The sequence below is a fragment of the Grus americana genome, chromosome 30 (genome assembly GCF_028858705.1).
Source record: "Grus americana isolate bGruAme1 chromosome 30, bGruAme1.mat, whole genome shotgun sequence".
Taxonomy (NCBI): domain Eukaryota; kingdom Metazoa; phylum Chordata; class Aves; order Gruiformes; family Gruidae; genus Grus; species Grus americana.
In genome coordinates, this window is record NC_072881.1 from 654,776 (window position 1) to 676,641 (window position 21,866).

The 21,866-nt window shown below is 65.0% G+C and overlaps 1 protein-coding gene across 2 annotated transcripts in view; it reads left to right on the plus strand.

Annotated features, from left to right (window-relative positions):
- LOC129197917 (phosphoribosylformylglycinamidine synthase-like) overlaps positions 1-18,599 on the plus strand; it is a 30,807-nt gene extending 12,208 nt beyond the window's left edge. For both annotated transcript variants that reach the window (XM_054806738.1, XM_054806739.1), the window contains exons 17-29: positions 761-892; positions 1,780-2,010; positions 3,950-4,130; positions 4,414-4,497; positions 5,911-6,066; positions 7,022-7,147; positions 8,229-8,374; positions 9,420-9,630; positions 10,605-10,696; positions 11,496-11,610; positions 15,132-15,272; positions 15,960-16,112; positions 18,056-18,599. In XM_054806738.1, coding sequence (XP_054662713.1) covers positions 761-892; positions 1,780-2,010; positions 3,950-4,130; positions 4,414-4,497; positions 5,911-6,066; positions 7,022-7,147; positions 8,229-8,374; positions 9,420-9,630; positions 10,605-10,696; positions 11,496-11,610; positions 15,132-15,272; positions 15,960-16,112; positions 18,056-18,387 — 2,100 coding nt within the window. In that variant the 3' untranslated portion in view covers positions 18,388-18,599. The remainder of the gene's footprint in view (positions 1-760; positions 893-1,779; positions 2,011-3,949; positions 4,131-4,413; positions 4,498-5,910; positions 6,067-7,021; positions 7,148-8,228; positions 8,375-9,419; positions 9,631-10,604; positions 10,697-11,495; positions 11,611-15,131; positions 15,273-15,959; positions 16,113-18,055) is intronic.
- The last annotated feature ends 3,267 nt before the right edge of the window (positions 18,600-21,866 follow it).

Here is a 21,866-nt window from a genome sequence, read left to right on the forward strand (position 1 = left end):
ACCCTCCCAGTTGGGAGTGGAGATACCCAATGGAGATGGGGACCACCGTGATGGTGGGGACCACCCAATGGGGATCCCCTAGTGGGGATGGGGACCCCCAATGGGGATGGGGACCCTCCCAGTTGGGAGTGGAGACACCCAATGGAGATGGGGACCACCGTGATGGTGGGGACACCCCAATGGGGATGCCCCAGTTGGGAATGGGGACCTCCAACAGGGATGGGGACCCCCAACAGGGATGGGGACCTCCATGATGATGGGGACCACCCAATGGGGATCCCCTAGTGGGGATGGGGACCCCCCTGTTGGGAATGGGGACCCCCATGATGATGGGGACCCCTCAGTGGGGATGGGGACACGTTGGTTGGGAATGAGGACAACCGACAGGGATGGGGACCCACATGGCGATGGGACACCCCCCCCAGTTGGGACCACCCAATGGGTATGGTGACACCCCAGTTGGCAATGGGGACCCCCGTGATGATGGGGACACTCCAATGGGAATGGGACACTCCTCAGTGGTGATGGGGACCACCACGATGATGGGGACACCCAATGGGGATGGGGACCACCATGATGATGGGGACCACCCAGTGGTCATGGAGACACCCCAGTTGGGAATGGGGGACACGCAACGGGGATGGGGACCACCACGATGATGGGGACCACCCAGTGGTCATGGAGACACCCCGGTTGGGAATGGGGGACACGCAACGGGGATGGGGACCCATGTGGTGATGGGACCCCCCGTGCCCCCCAGGAGTTCGTGCTGCAGCGGGTGGCCCCCACCCTGCGCCCGCTGGCGCTGCCCCCGGGGCTGTCGGTGCGGCAGGCGCTGGAACGGGTCCTGCGGCTCCCGGCCGTGGCCAGCAAGCGCTACCTCACCAACAAGGTACCTGCGTCCCACCGCGTCCCACCACGTCCCACCGCGTCCCCAACCCTGGCCGGGGGCCCTGCTGGGACCCCTGTGCCTGCATCCCTGGTGGCCATGGTCCCCTCCGTGTCCCCAATCTACTTGGTGACCACGGTCCCCTCCACGTTCCCAACCTGCTTGGTGGCCATGGTCCCCTCCGTGTCCCCAACCTGCTTGGTGACCATGGTCCCTTCCGTGTCCCCAATCTACTTGGTGACCACGGTCCCCTCCACGTTCCCAACCTGCTTGGTGGCCATGGTCTCCTCCGTGTCCCCAATCTACTTGGTGACCACGGTCCCCTCCATGTTCCCAACCTGCTTGGTGACCATGGTCTCCTCCGTGTCCCCAACTTACTTGGTGACCACGGTCCCCTCCATGTTCCCAACCTGCTTGGTGACCATGGTCCCCTCCGTGTCCCCAACCTACTTGGTGACCACGGTCCCCTCCATGTTCCCAACCTGCTTGGTGACCATGGTCCCCTCCGTGTCCCCAACCTACTTGGTGACCACGGTCCCCTCCACGTTCCCAATCTCTTCCGTGTCCCCAACCCACCAAGTGGCCGCGGTCTTCTCCATGTCCCCAGTCCCCTCCGTGTCACCAATCCCCTGATGCTCCTCCCATTGTGTCCGTGTCCTCCATCTGTCCCACTCCGTGTCCCTCCATGACATGTCCCACTCCGTGTCCCACTCCTTGTCCCCCCCAGTCAATGCCACTCCTTGGGAGATGTCCCAGCCCATGTCCCTGTCCCCCCAGGATGTGTCCCATCCATGTCCCCCACATGTCCCAACCCTGTCCCCACCCCAAACCTGTCCCCGTGGCCACCTCCCAGCCCACGTCCCCCGCTGACGCCGCTGTCCCCGTGGCAGGTGGACCGCTCGGTGACGGGGCTGGTGGCCCAGCAGCAGTGCGTGGGGCCCCTGCACACGCCGTTGGCCGACGTGGCTGTGGTGGCCCTGTCCCATTTCGACACGGTGGGGGCGGCCACGGCGCTGGGCGAGCAACCCATCAAGGGTCTGCTGGATCCGGCCGCCGGCGCCCGCCTGGCCCTCACCGAGGCCCTCACCAACCTCGTCTTTGCCCGCGTCACCGATCTCCGCGTGAGTACCGCGTCACCGCGCCGATGTCACGACGTGGCCGTGGGGTGGCCACGGGAGCAGCGACGTGACTTTGGTATGGCCATGGGATGGTCGTGCCATGGGGGACGTGCCACCACCAGGGCAAGGTCATGGTTATGGGATGGCCGTGGCATGGGGGACATGCCACCACCAGGACAAGGTCATGGCATGGCTACAGGAGCAATGACGTGGTTGTGGCATGGTTATGGGATGGCTGTGCCATGAGGAACATGCCACCACCATGACAAGGCCATGATGTGGCTACAGGAGTGATGACATGGTCATGGCATGGTTATGGGATGGCCGTGCCATGAGGAACATGCCACCACCACAGCAAGGCCATGATGTGGCTACAGGAGCGATGGTGTGGTCACGGCATGGTTATGGGATGGCCGTGGCATGGGGGACATGCTACTGCCAGGGCAAGGTCATGGTTATGGGATAGCTGTGCCATGAGGAACATGCCACCACCACAACAAGGCCATGATGTGGCTACAGGAGCGATGGCGTGGTCGTGGCATGGTTATGGGATGGCCGTGGCATGGGGGACATTCCACCACCAGGACAAGGTCATGGCATGGCTACAGGAGCAATGACGTGGTCGTGGCATGGTTATGGGATGGCTGTGGCATGGTTATGGGATGACCGTGCCATGAGGAACATGCCACCACCACGACAAGGCCATGATGTGGCTACAGGAGTGATGACATGGTCACGGCATGGTTACGGGATGGCCGTGGCATGGGGGACATGCCACCACCAGGACAAGGTCATGGCATGGCTACAGGAGCAATGACATGGTCGTGGCATGGTTATGGGATGGCCGTGGCATGGGGGACATGCCACCACCAGGACAAGGTCATGGCATGGCTACAGGAGCAATGACGTGGTCGTGGCATGGTTATGGGATGGCCGTGGCATGGGGGACATGCCACCACCACAGCACAGCCACGCCATGGCTATGGGAGCAATGACACGGTCACGGCACAGCTACGGGATGGCCACACCATAGTCTAGTTGCTGTGTCACAGCCAAGCAGATCATGGCGTGGCCATGTCCATGCTGTGGTCATAGAGGACCACCATGGTGCAGCCACAGCACGGTCAAGGGGGACCATGACATGGCCATGACATGGCCAAGGGGGACCATGGTGGGACCAAGGGATGGCCATGGAGGACCACGGCATGGCTGTGGCATGTCCATAGGGGACCACCATGGTGTGGCCACAGCACGACCAAAGGGGTCCATGGCATGGCCATAGAGGACCACCATGGTGTGGCCACAGCATGACCAAAGGAGTCCATGGCGGGACCAAGGGATGGCCATGGAGGACCACCACAGTGTGGCCACAGCACGACCAAAGGGGTCCATGGCATGGCCATGGCATGGCCATAGAGGACCACCATGGTGTGGCCACAGCACGGCCAAGGGGCACCATGGTGGGACCAAGGGATGGCCATGGAGGACCATGGCATGGCCGTGGTATGGCCATAGGGGACCACCATGGTGTGGCCACAGCATGGCCAAGGGGGACCATGGCACAGGGTGCTCACCACAGCCGCAGGGCCATGTCATTGTCACACCAGGGCCATGCCATGGCTACAGGGGCCACGGTAGGGTCACATCCCGGGCATGGGAGCCACCAAGACCACGTCATTGCCACGGGAGCCAAGCTATTGTCACCAGGGCCACGTCATGGTCACAGGGGCCGTGACGCAACCACGGGCACCTTGTCATGTCCACGCCGTGGTCGTTGAGACCACCACGGCCATGGGGTGGGAGGTCTTGGGGGAGGTCGGGGGCTACCAGGGGGCAACTGGAGAGGTTGAGGGTGGTAGGAGGAGGCTGGGACACGCAGAGGCTCTGACCTCCTCCCCCGTCCCATGTCCTTTTGTGTCCCCCATGTCTCCGTTGTCCCCAGGACGTGAAGTGCTCGGGGAACTGGATGTGGGGGGCAAAGACAGGGGCGGAAGGTGGGGCGCTGGTGACGGCATGCGAGGGGCTGGTGGGTCTCCTGCACCGCTTGGGCGTGGCCATCGATGGGGGCAAGGACTCGCTCAGCATGGCCGCCCGCGTCGGCACCGAGACCGTCCTGGCGCCCGGTGAGTCCCGCTACCGGGGTGTGGGTGGTGGGTGCTGCTGGGGTCACGGGTGCTACGGGCCACCGTCGTGATGGAGGAACCCATGGGTGCTACCACCGTCATGGTGGGTCATGGGGTTGCAACGGCACCAGGACTTGTGGGTGATGGGTGCCACCACCGCAGTGTTGTGACCCATGGGTGCCATCAACACCCAACCCCCCCGGCCGTGGGTGCCCCACTGTCACCCCCTGCGGTGACCCCCGGCCCCCTGGTGACCCCCTGTGACCTCTTGACCCCTGCCCAGGCACCCTGGTGGTCTCAGCCTACGCCGTCTGCCCTGACATCACGGCCACCGTCACCCCTGACCTCAAGTGTCCTGATGGCAAAGGTCGGTGACCCCGCGGGGTTTTGGGGGGCCCCCATGGAGGTTTTGGGGGGCCCTGGGGGGGGTTTGGGGGGTCCTCAGGGAGCCATGCCCACCCCATGGAGGTTTTGGGGTACCCCATGGAGGTTTTGGGGGGCTACCATGGAGCCATGCCCACCCCATGGAGGTTTTGGGGTGCCCTGGAGGGTTTTGGGGGGCCCCCATGGAGCCAGACCCAGCCTGTGGAGGTTTTGGGGTGCCCTGGAGGATTTTGGGGGGCCCTCATGGAGCCATGCCCACCCCATGGAGGTTTTGGGGTACCCCATGGAGGTTTTGGGGTGCCCTGGAGGATTTTGGGGGGCTACCATGGAGCCATGCCCACCCCATGGAGGTTTTGGGGTGCCCTGGGGGGTTTTGGGGGGTCTTCAGGGAGCCAGACCCACCCCATGGAGGTTTTGGGGTAGCCTGGGGGGGTTTTGGGGGACCCCATGGAGCCAGACCCACCCCATGGAGGTTTTGGGGTACCCCATGGAGGTTTTGGGGGGCTACCAGCGAGCCATGCCCACCCCATGGAGGTTTTGGGGTACCCTGGGGGGGTTTTGGGGGGCTACCATGGAGCCACACCCACCCCATGGAGGTTTTGGGGTACCCTGGGGGGGGTTTTGGGGGCCCCCATGGAGCCAGACCCAGCCCGTGGAGGTTTTGGGGTGCTCTGGAGGATTTTGGGGGGCCCTCATGGAGCCATGCCCACCCCATGGAGGTTTTGGGGTGCCCTGGGAGGTTTTTGGGGGCCCCCATGGAGCCATGCCCACCCCATGGAGGTTTTGGGGTACGCTGGGGGGGTTTTGGGGGGCTACCATGGAGCCATGCCCACCCCATGGAGGTTTTGGGGTGCCCTGGAGGGTTTTTGGGGGCCCCCATGGAGCCATGCCCACCCCATGGAGGTTTTGGGGTACCCTGGGCGTGGGTTGGGATCCCTGGGTGCATTTTGGGGTGCTTTGGGTACCTTTGGGGTGCTGTACCCCCCCCATGGATTTTGGGGTCCCCCAGGATCCCTACTGTGATCCCTGTGGAGTTTTGGGGTGCTTGTGGGGGGGTCAGGACCCTCCATGGATTTTGGGGTGTCCGGGAGGGTTTTAGTGCAACCAAGGAGATGGTGACACCTTGGGTGGAGCTGGGGACAATTTTGGGGTGCTGTGACCCCTGGGGTGCCTTTGGGGTGCTGTGACCCCCCCCATGGATTTTGGGGTCCCCCAGGATCCCTACTGTGATCCCTGTGGAGTTTTGGGGTGCTTGTGGGGGGGTCAGGACCCTCCATGGATTTTGGGGTGTCCAGGAGGGTTTTAGTGCAACCAAGGAGATGGTGACACCTTGGGTGAAGCTGGGGACAATTTTGGGGTGCTGTGACCCCCCCCCATGGATTTTGGGGTCCCCCAGGAGCCCTACTGTGGGTGCAGCTGAACCCGGGGCGACACCGTTTGGGGGGCAGCGCCCTGGCCCAGGTCTTCTCGCAGTTGGGGGACGCCTGCCCCGACCTGGAGGACCCCGGGGTGCTCGACGCCGCCTTCCGCGTCACCCAGCGCCTCATCGAAGGTGGGTGCTGGGGGGGGGGGGGGGGGGGGGGGGACCCCCCGAGATTTGGGGGCGGACCATGGAGGGGGTGGGGGGGGGTGGAGATGGGAGAAAAGGGGAGTCTGGGGGGGGGGATTTAGGGTGCTGGGGGGGGGATTGGGGTGCAATGGGGAGATTTGGGGTGCAGGGGGGAGATTTGGGGTGCAGGGGGTTGGGGTGAAGGGATTTGGGGTGCAATGGGGAGATTTGGGGTGCAGTGGGGGGTTTTGGGGTGCAGAGGGGAGATTTGGGGTGGGGGGTATGGATGAAGGGGGTTTTGGGGTGCAATGTGGGGATTTGGGGTGCAGGGGGGAGATTTGGGGTGCAGGGGGGTCGGGGCAAAGGGTTTTGGGGTGCAATGTGGGGATTTGGGGTGCAGGAGGGAGAATTGGGGTGCGGGGGGGTTGGGGTGAAGGGTTTTGGGGTGCAGAGGGAGATTTGGGGTGCAGGGGTTGGGGTGAAGGGATTTGGGGTGCAATGGGGAGATTTGGGGTGCAGGAGGGAGAATTGGGGGTGTATGGATGAAGGGGTTTTTGGGGTGCAATGGGGGGATTTGGGGTGCAGGGGGTTGGGGTGAAGGGTTTTGGGGTGGAGGGGGGAGAATTGGGGTGCAGGGGGTTGGGGTGCAGGGATTTGGGGTGCAATGGGGAGATTTGGGGTGCAGTGGGGAGATTTGGGGTGGGGGGTATGGATGAAGGGGGTTTTGGGGTGCAGTGCGGGGATTTGGGGTGCAGGAGGGAGACTTGGGGTGGGGGGGGTCGGGGCGAAGGGTTTTGGGGTGCAATGGAGAGATTCGGGGTGCGGCGGGGGGTTTTGGGTTTCGGCGAGTATTTGGGGGGCGCGTGCAGGGTGCGGGGTTCCGGGGGGGGGGGGGTTATTCGGGGTGCCGGGGGCGGGGCCTGACGCGGGTGCCCCCCACCCACCCACCCCGCCGCAGAGCGGGTGCTGAGCGCGGGCCACGACGTGAGCGACGGGGGGCTGCTGGGCTGCCTGCTGGAGATGGCCATGGCCGGCAACTGCGGTCTCCAGGCGGACGTGGCAACCGTCCCCCCCGATGCCACCCGTGAGTCACTGCCACCCCCGACCCCTGCGACACCCCTGCGACACCCCACCCCACCTCGGGGAACCCCCTCCAGGACCTTCATATCTTGGGGAACCCCCCCACCGGAGAACCCCCGGGGAACCATCACCTCTGTGTCCCACCTCCCGTGGTCAAACTTCTGTGTCCTATGTTCTCCTGTCCCCCATGTCCAGGTGTCCCACGTCCTCCTGTGCCCATGTCCTCATGTCCCCATCTCCTCGTGTCCTCATGTCCTCCATGTCCCCCATGTCCTCATGTCCCCATGTCCTCATGTTCTCATGTCCCCATGTCCCCATGTCCCCATCTCCTCATGTCCTCATGTCCTCATGTCCCCATCTCCTCATCTCGTGTCCTCATGTTCTCATGTCCCCATGTCCCCATGTCCCATGTCCCCACATCCTCATGTTCTCATGTTCTCATGTCCCCATGTTCCCATGTCCCTCATGTTCTCGTGTCCTCATGTTCTCATATCCCCATGTCCCCATGTCCTCATGTTCTCATGTGCCCATGTCCCATGTCCCCCATGTCCCCCATGTCCCCCATGTCCCTCATGTCCCCATGTCCTCATGTTCTTATGTCCCCATGTTCCCATGTCCCTCACGTCCCTATGTCCTCATGTCCCCATGTCCCCATGTCCTCATGTTCTCATGTGTCCATGTCCCATGTCCCCTGTGTCCCATGTCCCCATGTCCCTCATGTCCCTATGTCTCCATGTTCCCATGTCCCTCACGTCCCCATGTCCTCATGTTCTTATGTCCCCATGTTCCCATGTCCCTCACGTCCCCATGTCTCCATGTTCCCATGTCCCCATGTCCTCATGTTCTCATGTCCTCATGTCCCATGTCCAATGTCCCCCATGTCCCCCATGTCCCCATGTCCCCACATCCCTCATCCCCATGTCCCCATGTCCCCCATGTCCCCATGTTCCCATGTCCCTCACATCCCCATGTCCCCACATCCCCTGTCCCCAACGTCCCCACGTGCCCATGTCCCCATCATCCCATGCCCCGTATCTGATGTCCCACATCACCATCTTCCACCCCCGTGTCCCTCGTCCCCTCAGCGCTGGCCGTGCTGTTTGCCGAGGAGCCGGGGCTGGTGCTGGAGGTGCCGGTGGGCACCAGCGTGGACATCTGCCGCTGCTACCAGGAGGCCGGCGTGCGCTGCGTCCCCATCGGTCACAGCGGCCCCTACGGGCCCGACGCTACGGTGAGGGACATGGGGACGCGAGGGGTGGCAGGGGGCTGGTCCTGTGGGCACGGGAGGTGACCGAGGATGTGGACCTGCAGATGTGTCCCCATGGTGTCCTGGTGGCCGTGGCCCCGTGGCTGTGTCCCCATGGTGGTGTGGTGGGACAGGAGGTGGCCATGGCCGTGTCCCCATGGCTGTGTCCCCATGGCCGTGTCCCAATCATGTTATGGTGGGACAGGAGGTGGCCATGGCTGTGTCCCCATGGCTGTGTCCCCATGGCCGTGTCCCAATCATGTGGTGGGACAGGAGGTGGCCATGGCTGTGTTCCCGCGGTGTCATGGTGGGACAGGAGATGGCAATGGCCATGTCCCCATGGCCGTGTCCCCATGGCTGTCCCCCCATCATGGTGGGACAGGAGGTGGCCATGGCTGTGTCCCTGTGTCCCACTGCAAATGTGGATGGCAGTGGGTATAGTGATGGCCATGGTGGCCACGTCCCCATGTCCCTCACCATCCCCGTGTCCCCATGGCAGGTGTGGCTGGTGGTGGCCACGTCCCCATGTCCCTCACCATCCCCGTGTTCCCATGGCAGGTTGAGGTGGTGGTGGCCACATCCCCATGTCCCTCACCATCCCCATGTTCCCATGGCAGGTGTGGCTGGTGGTGGCCCCGTCCCCATGTCCCTCACCATCCCCGTGTTCCCATGACAGGTTGAGGTGGTGGTGGCCACGTCCCCATGTCCCTCACCATCCCCGTGTTCCCATGGCAGGTTGAGGTGGTGGTGGCCACGTCCCCATGTCCCTCACCATCCCCGTGTTCCCATGGCAGGTTGAGGTGGTGGTGGCCACATCCCCATGTCCCTCACCATCCCCATGTTCCCATGGCAGGTGTGGCTGGTGGTGGCCCCGTCCCCATGTCCCTCACCATCCCCGTGTTCCCATGGCAGGTTGAGGTGGTGGTGGCCACGTCCCCATGTCCCTCACCATCCCCGTGTTCCCATGGCAGGTTGAGGTGGTGGTGGCCACGTCCCCATGTCCCTCACCATCCCCATGTCCCCATGGCAGGTTGAGGTGGTGGTGGCCGGCACGTCCGTGCTGTCCGAGCCCGTGGGTGACCTGCGGGCGGTCTGGGAGGAGACCAGCTTCCGGCTGGAGCGGGAGCAGGCGGCCGTGGACTGTGTGGCCCAGGAGGAGGCTGGGCTGCGCCGGCGCCAAGGACCTACCTTCAACCTCACCTTCGACCCCCTCGAGGAGCTCCCCCTGCTCCAGCACATGGGTGAGGGAATGAGGGGGACATGGGAGGACGTGGGACATGGGGGTCATGGAGGTCTGGGTGGCCATGGGGGGCTGGGAGGACATGGGGGGGGGGCTGGGGGATCATGGGGGGCCATGGGGCCATGGAGGTCTGGGAAGACATGGGGGGCTGGGAGGTCTGGGAGGTCATAGGGGTCTTGGGGGTCATGGAGGTCTGGGAAGATGTGGGGTTCTTGGGGGTCATGGGGGTCTGGGTGGCCGTGGGGGTCTTGGAGGTCATGGGGTCATGGAGGTCTGGGAAAACATGGAGATCTGGGGGATCACGGGGGTCTTGGGAATCGTGGAGGTCTGGGAAGAGATGAGGGTCTGGGAGATCATGGGGGTCATGGAGGTCATGGGGGTCTGAGGGATCATCAGGGTCTTGGAGGTCTGGGAAGAGATGAGGGTCTGGGGGATCATGGGGGTCATGGAGGTCATGGGGGTCTGAGGGATCATCAGGGTCTTGGGGGTCATGGAGGTCTGGATGGCCGTGGGGGTCTTGGAGGTCTTGGCATCATGGGGGTCTGGGAAGAGATGAGGGTCTGGGGGATCATGGAGGTCATGGAGGTCTGAAGGATCATCAGGGTCTTGGAGGTCATGGAGGTCTGGGAAGACATGGGGGGCTGGGAGGTCATAGGGGTCTTGGGGGTCATGGGGGTCTGGGAAGACGTGGGGTTCTTGGGGGTCATGGAGGTCTGGATGGCCGTGGGGGTCTTGGAGGTCATGGGGTCATGGAGGTCTGGGAAGAGATGAGGGTCTGGGGGATCATGGAGGTCATGGGGGTGTGAGGGATCATCAAGGTCTTGGAGGTCTGGGAAGACACGGGGGGCTGGGAGATCATGTGGGGACAGGGGGTCATGGGGGTCATGGGGCGGGGGTGTCCATGGGGTGGGGGTGTCCATGGGGCGGGGGTGTCCATGGGTGTCCATGGGGCGGGAGTGACCCTGGTGTCCCCAGAGCTGCCGGGGCCGCGGGTGGCCGTGCTGCGGGAGGAGGGCAGCAACGGGGACCGGGAGATGGCGGCCGCCTTCGTCATGGCCGGCTTCCAGGTGAGGGGCCGGGCTCCGGGTCTGTGTCCCCCCCCGTGTCCCCCCCCGTGTCCCCCCCATGTGTCACCACCCCCCCCCCCTCCCCCATGTCTGGGGGTCCCAGGCGCCCCGGGGGGGCATTGTCCCCTCCCCCGTGTCCCCTCCTGGTATCCCCCCCATGTCCCCCCCGTTTTTTTGTCCCCCCACACCATGTCCCCCTCCGTGTCCCCCCCATGTCCCCCCCTTATGTCCCCCCCGATGTCCCCTCCATGTCCTCCCATCTCCCCCCATGTCCACCCACGTCCCCCCCATGTTCCTCCCCACGCCCCCAATGTCCCCCCCGTGTCCCCCCCATGTCCCCCCCCTTCTCCCCCCATGTCCCCTCGTGCCCCCCCATGTCCCCCCCCATTTCCCCCATGTCCCTCCCCCAATGTCCCCCTGTGTCCCCCCACATCCCCTGCTACGTCCCCCCCATGTCCCCCCCATGTCCCTCCCCACACCCCCCCAATGTCCCTCCCCATGTCCCCCCCTTGTCCCCCCCCATGTTCGCCCATGTCCTCCTGTGCCCCCTATGTCCCCCCCATGTCCCCCCCCAAGTCCCCCCTGTGTCCCCCCATGTCCCCCCCGTGTCCCCCCCACTTCCCCCCATGCCCCCCCCATTTCCCCCCATGTCCCCCCTTGTCCCCCCCATGTCCCCCCACATCCCCCCATTTCCCCCCACGTCCCCCCTTGTCCCCCCCATGTCCCCCCCCATGTCCCCCCGTGCCCCCCATGTCCCCCCCCCACGCCCCCCCCATTCCCGATGTTGGGGTGTCCCCAGGTGTGGGACGTCACCACGCAGGACCTGTCCTCGGGCTCCGCCACCCTCGACGGTTTTCGGGGGCTCGTCTTTGTGGGGGGGTTCAGCTACGCTGACGTCCTCGGCTCTGCCAAGGGTGAGAATTTGGGGGACCCCCTGCCCCCCATTTCACACCAGGGGCGGTTTTGGGGGGGTCCCCAGGGGGCTCCGTACCCCGACATGGGCTGGTTTGGGGGGGGGGGACACCCCTGCGGGGTTTGAGGATCCTGGGTAAGGTTGGGTTTGGGGTGCCCCAGGTTTTGGGGTGCCCCTGGTTCAGGGTGCCCCTGAATTTGGGGTGCTCCAGGTTTTGGGGTGCTCCAGGTTTTGGGGTGTCCCTGGTTTTGGGTGCCCCTGGATTTGGGGTGCTCCAGGTTTTGGGGAGCCCCTGGTTCTGGGTGCCCCTGAATTTGGGGTGCCCCAGGTTTTGGGGTTCCCCTGGTTTTGGGTTTCCCTTGGATTTGGGGTGCTCCAGGTTTTGGGGTCCCCCTGGTTTTGGGTGCCCAAGGTTTTGGGGTGCCCCAGGTTTTGGGGAGCCCCTGGTTCCAGGTGCCCCTGAATTTGGGGTCCTCCAGGTTTTGGGGTGTCCCTGGTTTTGGGGTGTCCTGGGTTCAGGGTTCCCCTGGATTTGGGGTGCTCCAGGTTTTGGGGTGCTCCAGGTTTTGGGTTCCCCTGGATTTGGGGTGCCCCAGGTTTTGGGGTGTCCCTGGTTTTGGGGTGTTCCTGGTTTTGGGGAGCCCCTGGTTCTGGGTGCCCCTGAATTTGGGGTGCCCCAGGTTTTGGGGTGCTCCAGGTTTTGGGGTCCCCCTGGTTTTGGGTGCCCCAGGTTTTGGGGTGCTCCAGGTTTTGGGTTTCCCCTGGATTTGGGGTGCCCAAGGTTTTGGGGTGCTCCTGGTTTTGGGGAGCCCCTGGTTCAGGGTGGCCCTGAATTTGGGGTGCTCCAGGTTTTGGGGTGCTCCTGGTTTTGGGGAGCCCCTGGATTTGGGGTGCCCAAGGTTTTGGGGTGCTCCAGGTTTTGGGGTGTTCCTGGTTTTGGGGACCCCCTGGTTCTGGGTGCTCCTGAATTTGGGGTGCCCCAGGTTTTGGGGTGTTCCTGGTTTTGGGGTGCTCCAGGTTTTGGGGTTCCCCTGGTTTTGGGGAGCCTCTGGATTTGGGGTGCTCCAGGTTTTGGGGTGTTCCTGGTTTTGGGGACCCCCTGGTTCTGGGTGCTCCTGAATTTGGGGTGCCCCAGGTTTTGGGGTGCTCCAGGTTTTGGGTTCCCCTGGATTTGGGGTGCCCCAGGTTTTGGGGTTCCCCTGGTTCCGGGTGATCCTGAATTTGGGGTGCCCCAGGTTTTGGGGAGCCCCTGGTTCCAGGTGCCCCTGAATTTGGGGTGCCCCAGGTTTTGGGGAGCCCCTGGTTTTGGGTGCCCCTGGATGTGGGGTGCTCCAGGTTTTGGGGTGTTCCTGGTTTTGGGGTGCGCCTGGTTTTGGGTTCCCCTGGATTTGGGGTGCCCCAGGTTTTGGGGTTCCCCTGGTTTTGGGGAGCCCCTGGATTTGGGGTGCCCAAGGTTTTGGGGTGCTCCAGGTTTTGGGGTGTTCCTGGTTTTGGGGACCCCCTGGTTCTGGGTGCTCCTGAATTTGGGGTGCCCCAGGTTTTGGGGAGCCCCTGGTTCCAGGTGCCCCTGAATTTGGGGTGCCCCAGGTTTTGGGGAGCCCCTGGTTTTGGGTGCCCCTGGATGTGGGGTGCTCCAGGTTTTGGGGTGTCCTTGTTTCTGAACAGCCCTGGGTTTTGGGGTGTCCCTGTTCAGGGTCCACGAATTGGGGTGCTGCTGGTTTTGGGGTGCCCTTGTTTCTGAATGACCCTGGGTTTGGGGTGTCCCTGTTTCAGGGTGCCCTGGGTTAGGGTGCTGCTGGTTTTGGGGTGCCCCTTGCTTTTGGGGTGTCTGTTTCTGGGTGCCTCTGGTTTTGGGGTGTCCCTGTTTCAGGGCTCCTTTGGTTTGGGTGTTCTTGGTTTTGGGGTGCCCCTGGTTTTGGGGCACCTTAGGTTTTGGGGTGTCCCTGTTTGGGGGTGTCCTTGGTTTGGGGGTCCTGGGTGTTGGGGATGCCGGTGGGGGGTGTCCCCATTTTTGGGGTGCCCTTGATTTGGGGGTGCTGGGTGTGGGGGTCCCTGGTTTGGGGGTGGCCCTGGTTAGGGGGTGCCCAGTTTGGGGGTGTCAGGGTGCTGAGTTTGGGGGTGCCGAGTTTGGGGGTGCTGCAGTATTGGGGTGCCAGGTTTGGGGGTGTCAGGTTTGGGGGTGCCAGGTTTGGGGGTATTGGGGTGCCCAGTTTGGGGGTGCCCAGTTTGGGGGTGCCAGGTTTGGGGGTGCTGTGGTACTGGGGTGCCAGGTTTGGGGGTGTTGGGGTGCTGAGTTTGGGTGTGCCGGGTTTGGGGGTGCTGCGGTATTGGGGTGCCCGGTTTGGGGGTGCCCGGTTTGGGGGTGCCAGGTTTGGGGGTGTCAGGGTGCCCAGTTTGGGGGTGCCAGGTTTGGGGGTGCCCAGTTTGGGGGTGCTGTGCTCAGTTTGGGGGTGCCAGGTTTGGGGGTGTTGGGGTGCCCAGTTTGGGGGTGCCAGGTTTGGGGGTACCGAGTTTGGGGGTGCTGCAGTATTGGGGTGCCAGCTTTGGGGGTGTTGGGGGTGCCCAGTTTGGGGGTGCCAGCTTTGGGGGTGTTGGGGTACTCAGTTTGGGGGTGCCCAGTTTGGGGGGTACCGAGTTTGGGGGTGCTGCAGTATTGGGGTGCCAGGTTTGGGGGTGTCAGGGTGCCCAGTTTGGGGGTATCAGGGTGCCCAGTTTGGGGGTGCCAGGTTTGGGGGTGCTGTGGTATTGGGGTGCCAGGTTTGGGGGTGCCCGGTTTGGGGGTGCTGCGGTATTGGGGTGCTCAGTTTGGGGGTGCCAGGTTTGGGGGTGTCAGGGTGCCCCATTTGGGGGTGCTGCCGTACTGGGGTGCCAGCTTTGGGGCTACTTTGGGGCTCCTCTCTGTGCATGGGGGGGGGGGTTTGGGGTGCTCCAGGTTTTGGGGTCCCCCTGGTTTTGGGTGCCCCTGGATTTGGGGTGCTCCAGGTTTTGGGGAGCCCCTGGTTCTGGGTGCCCCTGAATTTGGGGTGCCCCAGGTTTTTGGGTTCCCCTGGTTTTGGGTTTCCCCTGGATTTGGGGTGCCCCAGGTTTTGGGGTGCTCCAGGTTTTGGGGTCCCCCTGGTTTTGGGTGCCCAAGGTTTTGGGGTGCCCCAGGTTTTGGGGAGCCCCTGGTTCCAGGTGCCCCTGAATTTGGGGTGCCCCAGGTTTTGGGATGTCCCTGGTTTTGGGGTGTCCTGGGTTCAGGGTTCCCCTGGATTTAGGGTGCTCCAGGTTTTGGGGTGCTCCAGGTTTTCGGGTGTCCCTGGACTTAGGGTGCCCCTGAATTTGGGGTGCCCCAGGTTTTGGGGTGCCCCTGGTTCCGGGTGCCCCTGAATTTGGGGTGCTCCAGGTTTTGGGGTGCCCCTGGGTTTGGGTGCCAGCTTTGGGGCTACTTTGGGGCTCCTCTCTCTCTGTGCATGTGGGGGGGGGGTCCCCCCATTTTAGGGGTGCCCTGACCCCCCCCTTCCCCCCCCCCCCCCCCCCCAGGCTGGGCGGCCGCCGTGCGCTTCCACCCGCGGGTGGGGGGCACCCTCGCCCGCTTCCGCCAGCGCCCCGACACCTTCAGCCTGGGGGTCTGCAACGGCTGCCAGCTGCTGGCCCTGCTGGGCTGGGTGGGGCCCCCCCAAGGTGGGTGCTGGGGGGGGGGGGCACCCATGGGTGGGGGGTGTGTGGGGTGGGGGGGCACCTATGGCGGGGGGGAGGCAGCCATGGGGCGGGGGGGGTGGTGGTTGGGAGGGGTCCAATGGTGGGGGGGGGGTCAATGGGGGGACACCTATGGGTGGGGGGCACCCATAGGTGGGGGAGGCACCTATGGGGGGGGGGGAGGCAGCCATGGTGGGGGGGGGTGGTTGGGAGGGGTCCCATGGGGGGGGTCAATGGGGGGTGGGGGCTCCCTTGGGTGGGTGGGGGCTTGGGGGGGGGGGTGTCCCGTGGGGGTGCACCCATGGGGGGGGTCCTTGGGCAATTTGGGGGGGGGATCCCTTGGGTCCCTGGGGGGGGCTTTGGGGGGGTCCCCTGGGGGGTCCCGGGGGGGGGGTGTGTCTTTTGGGGGGGGGTCCCATGGGGGGGGGGGTGTCCCCTGGGGGGGGTCTTTTGGGGGGGGGTCCCTGGGGGGTACCTGGGGGTGTCTTTGGGGGGGTCCCTGGGGTGTCCCTGGGGGGGGTCTTTGGGGGTGTCCCCTGGGGGGGGGGGGTCCCCTGGGTGGTCCCTGGGGGGGGTCCGTGTCTTTGGGGGGGGGGGTGTCTTTTGGGGGTGTGTCCCCCCCCCTCCCCCCCGTGGGTGTCCCCGGGCGGGCGGTGACGTTGTGGGGTGCAGAGGAGGGGGCCCCCCCCGCGGTGGCGCTGAGCCCCAACCTCTCGGGGCGTTTCGAGTCGCGGTTCGTGGCCGTGAGGGTGGAGCCGGGGCCCTCCCTGATGCTGCGCGGGATGGAGGGCGCCTGCCTGGGCGTCTGGGTGGCCCACGGAGAAGGTGGGTGCTGGGGGGGGGGCACTGGGAGGCACTGGGGGGGACTGGGAGGGACTGGGAGGGAACTGGGGGCATGAGGAGTACGGGGGGCATGGGGATACTGGGAGAACTGGGGGGCACTGGGAGAACTGGGAGGCACTGGGGGGCACTGGGAGCACTGGGGGGCACGGGGAGGCACTGGGAGGGACTGGGGGGGGACTGGGAGGGACTGGGAGGGAACTGGGGGCATGAGTACGGGGGGCATGGGGATACTGGGAGAACTGGGAGCACTGGGAGGCACTGGGAGGGACTGGGAGGGACTGGGGGGGACTGGGGGGGAACTGGGAGGGAACTGGGGGCATGAGGAGTATGGGGGGCATGGGGATACTGGGAGAACTGGGAGGGACTGGGAAGCACTGGGAGGGACTGGGGGGGAACTGGGAGGGACTGGGGAGGACTGGGGGGGAACTGGGGGCATGAGGAGTACGGGGGGCATGGGGATACTGGGAGAACTGGGAGCACTGGGGGGCACTGGGAGGCACTGGGAGGGACTGGGGGGGAACTGGGAGGGAACTGGGGGCATGAGGAGTATGGGGGGCATGGGGATACTGGGAGAACTGGGAGGGACTGGGAAGCACTGGGAGGGACTGGGGGGGAACTGGGAGGGACTGGGGAGGACTGGGGGGGAACTGGGGGCATGAGGAGTACGGGGGGCATGGGGATACTGGGAGAACTGGGAGCACTGGGGGGCACTGGGAGGCACTGGGAGGGACTGGGGGGGAACTGGGAGGGAACTGGGGGCATGAGGAGTATGGGGGGCATGGGGATACTGGGAGAACTGGGAGGGACTGGGAGGCACTGGGGGGCACTGGGGGCATGAGGAGTACAGGGGGCATGGGGATACTGGGGATACTGGGAGAACTGGGAGGCACTGGGAGGGACTGGGAGGGACTGGGGGGGAACTGGGGGCATGAGGAGTACGGGGGGCATGGGGATACTGGGAGAACTGGGGGGCACTGGGAGAACTGGGAGCACCGGGGGGGAACTGGGGGCATGAGGAGTATGGGGGGCACAGGGATACTGGGAGAACTGGGAGAAGTGGGAGGCACTGGGGGGTACTGGGAGCACTGGGGGAACTGGTGGAACTGGGAGCACTGGGCACACTGGGAGAACTGGGAGTACTGGGAGCACTGGGGGGGAACTGAGGGCATGAGGAGTACAGGGGGCACAGGGATACTGGGGATACTGGGGGGCACTGGGAGAACTGGGGGGAACTGGGAGGCACTGGGAGGCACTGGGAGGGACTGGGGGCATGAGGAGTACGGGGGGCATGGGGATACTGGGGATACTGGGAGAACTGGGGGGCACTGGGAGGGACTGGGAGGGACTGGGGGGGAACTGGGGGCATAAGGAGTACGGGGGGCACAGGGATACTGGGGATACTGGGGGGCACTGGGAGAACTGGGAGGCACTGGGAGGCACTGGGAGGGACTGGGGGCATGAGGAGTACGGGGGGCATGGGGATACTGGGGATACTGGGAGAACTGGGGGCACTGGGAGGCACGGGGGGGGCACTGGGAGCACTGGTATCACTGGGAGCACTGGGGGGGGCGGTTACTGGGAGCACTGGGAGGCACTGGGAGCAGTGGGGAGCACTGGGAGGTTACTGGGAGCACTGGGGGGTTACTGGGAGCACTGGGGGGGCACTGGGAGCCACTGGGGGTTACTGGGAGCACTGGGAGCACTTGGGGGTTTACTGGGAGCACTGGGGGGTTACTGGGAGCACTGGGGGGTTACTGGGAGGCACTGGGAGGTTACTGGGAACACTGGGGAGGGGTTACTGGGAGGCACTGGGGAGCACTGGGAGCACCTTGGCTCCAAGAGGCACCTTCCGGGCGCCACGGGGCAAATCCCCGGAGCCCCTTTCGGGTGCCACCCATGGGTGCTCCCCTCCCCCCCCCCCCCAGGCCGGTTCCAATTCCGAACTCCCGAGGGGTTGCAGAGGGCGTTGGGGGAGGGGCTGATCCCCCTTCGTTACGTCGACGATTCGGGGGTCCCCACGAGCGAGTACCCCCTGAACCCCAACGGGTCCGGGGGGGCGGCGGCTGCGCTCTGCTCGCCCTGCGGCCGTCACTTGGCCGTGATGCCCCACCCCGAGCGGGGGGTGCGAACTTGGCAATGGCCTTGGCGACCCCGGGTTTGGGACCGTGGGGAGATGGGGGGCACGGAAGCTCCTTGGCTTCGGATGTTCCGGAACGCTCGGGTGTGGTGTTCGAGTTGGCCCCACGGTCGGGTTTGAAGTAGAGGATTCGTGGTGGTTGACGCATGGATGGACCCATGGATGGACCCATAGATAGACCCATAGATGGACACATGGATGGACCCATAGATAGACCCATAGATAGACCCATAGATGGACCCATGGATGGACACACAGATGGACACATGGATGGACCCATAGATAGACCCATAGATAGACCCATAGATGGACCCATGGATGGACACACAGATGGACACATGGATGGACCCATAGATAGACCCATAGATAGACTCATAGATGGACCCATGGATGGACACACAGATGGACACATGGATGGACCCATAGATAGACCCATAGATAGACTCATAGATGGACCCATGGATGGACACACAGATGGACACATGGATGGACCCATAGATAGACCCATAGATAGACCCATAGATGGACCCATGGATGGACACATGGATGGACACATGGATGGACCCATAGATAGACCCATAGATAGACTCATGGATGGACCCATGGATGGACCCATGGATGGACACATGGATGGACCCATGGATAGACCCATAGATAGACCCATGGATGGACCCATAGATGGACCCATAGATGGAACCATAGATGGAACCATAGATGGACCCATAGATAGACCCACGGATGGACCCATAGATGGACACACAGATGGACACATGGATGGACCCATAGATGGACCTATAGATGGACCCATGGATGGACCCATAGATAGACCCATGGATGGACCCATAGATGGACACACGGATGGACACATGGATGGACCCACAGACGGACCCACGGATACACGGATAGACCCACACAAAAGGACCCATGGATGGACCCATAGATGGACCCACAGACGGACCCACAGACGGACACACAGATGGACGCATGGACAGACCCATGGACGGACCCATGGATGGACCTGAAACATGGGCAGCCCCACGGCTGCCCCGACCCACGGACGGACCCATGGACAGACCCATGGACAGACCCATGGATGGACCCACGGATGGACCCACGGATGGACCTGACCAACGGGCAGCCCCACAGCTGCCCCATGGTGAGCCCTGACCCACGGACAGACCAACGGATGGACCCACGGACAGACCCGCCCCACACATGGACCCACAGCCAGTCCTGCCCCATGGCCAGCCCCACAGCCACCCCACGGCTGCCCCACAGAGAGCCCTGACCCCACCCCCTCCCCCCTCAGCAGTGACCAATGGGAGCTGAACCCCATCTCCTCATCCACCAATAGGAAGCCCGGGCCACAGAGGGGGCGGGGCTTGAATAAAATGTTCTGGATACGGTCACGTGGGGGGGAGGAGTCATTGGGGGGGATGGGGGATGGGGGGGGATGGGGGTCCGGATGGTTTGGGGGGGATGGGGGATGGGGGGGGGGGGATGGGAATGGGGGGGGATGGGGGGAATGGGGGGTCCGGACGGTTTGGGGGGATGGGGGGGGGGATGGGAATGGGGGGGGAATGGGGGGATGGGGGGTCCGGACGGTTTGGGGGGATGGGGGGGGATGGGAATGGGGGGTCCGGATGGTTTGGGGGAGATGGGGGGATGGGCGGGATGGGAATGGGGGGGGATGGGGGGTCCGGATGGTTTGGGGGGATGGGGGGGGATGGGAATGGGGGGGGATGGGGGGTCCGGATGGTTTGGGGGAGATGGGGGATGGGGGGGGGGATGGGAATGGGAATGGGGGGATGGGGGGGAATGGGGGATGGGGGGGATGGGAATGGGGGGGGGATGGGGGGCTGGACGCCTTGGGGGGATGGGGGGGTATAAGGAGGAATGGGGGGGATGGGGGGGGATGGGGGTCCGGATGGTTTGGGGGGATGGGGGGGGATGGGGGGGCTCCCCCGGGGCATTTGGGATTCGGGACCCTCCCCCCCTCCCTCCCCCCTCAGCAGACCCCAGGAGGGGCGTCGGGCACGTGCGGGCACGGGGACCTCCCCCCCTCCCCCTTCTTCCCCCCCCCACCTCCGGCCATTTGTCCCCTCCCCTCCCCCCCCCCAGCCCCAAATCCCCGTGAAATGAGCCCAAAAGGTGCCCGGGTGGGGGGAGGGGTGTCAGCCCCTCAGGCGTGGGAGAACCCCGCGCGCCGCGTTCCCAGGCCCCCTCCCCCCGCCCCGCCCCTCCCCCCCCCCCTTTCCCACGGGACAAGGAGCTCGGGCCGCCCCTCCCCCACGGCGGGTGCCGGACACGTGCGGGATCAAAGGGCCGAGAGGCCTCGTGCCGGCACCCCTCCCCCCCCCCGCCACCTCCCTCCGGCAGCGGAACCGGCGCTCCCAGTAACCCCCAGTGCTCCCAGTAACCCCCAGTGCCCCCCCAGTGCTCCCAGTAACCCCCAGTGCTCCCAGTCACCCCCCCAGTGCTCCCAGTAACCCCCAGTGCTCCCAGTAATGCCGCAGTGCTCCCAGTGTCCCCCCAGTGCCCCCAGTAACCCCCAGTGCCCCCCCAGTACTCCCAGTAAACCCTCCAGTGTTCCCAGTGCCCCCCCAGTACTCCCAGTAAACCCCAGTGCCCCCCAGTGCTCCCAGTAAACCCCCCAGTGTTCCCAGTGCCCCCCCAGTACTCCCAGTAACCCCCAGTGCCCCCCAGTGCTCCCAGTAAGCCCCCCCAGTGCTCCCAGTGCCCCCCCAGTACTCCCAGTAACCCCCAGTGCCCCCCAGTGCTCCCAGCGCCCCCCCCAGTGCTCCTAGTGCCCCCAGTGCTCCCAGTAACCCCCCAGTGACCCCCAAGTGCTCCCCCCAGTATCTCCCAGTTCTCCCAGTAGCCTCCCAAGTGCTCCCAGTACCCCCCAGTGCTCTCCCAGTGCTCCCAGTCCCCCCCTCCCCTCCCCCCTCCACTGCTCCCAGTGCCCCCCCTCCCCCCCCAGTATCCCCAGTGCTCCCAGTGCCCCCCCACTATCCCCAGTGCTCCCAGTGCTCCCAGTGCCCCCCCTTCCACTGCTCCCAGTGCCCCCCCACTATCCCCAGTGTCCCCAGTGCTCCCAGTACCCCCCAGTGCCCTCCCAGTGCTCCCAGTGCCCCCCTCCCCCCCAGTATCCCCAGTGCTCCCAGTGCCCCCCCTCTCCTCCCCCCCCCACTGCTCCCAGTGCCCCCCCCACTATCCCCAGTGTTCCCAGTGCTCCCAGTGCCCCCCCCGCATTGGTCCCACTGCCCCCCCCAGTATCCCCAGTGCTCCCAGTGCCCCTCCCCCCCCCCGCCCCACTGCTCCCACTGCCCCCCCTCCCCCCCAGTATCCCCAGTGCTCCCAGTACTCCCAGTGCCCCCCTCCCCTCCCCCTCCACTGCTCCCAGTGCCCCCCCTCCCCCCCACTATCCCCAGTGTTCCCAGTGCGCCCCCCCCATTGCTCCCACTGCCCCCCCCTCCCCCCCCAGTATCCCCAGTGCTCCCAGTGCCCCTCCCCCCCCTCCCCTCCCCCCTCCCCGGGGCGGGGCCACCCGGTCCCATAAAGGGTCCGACCGGGACCACCCGGGCCAGACCCGCGCG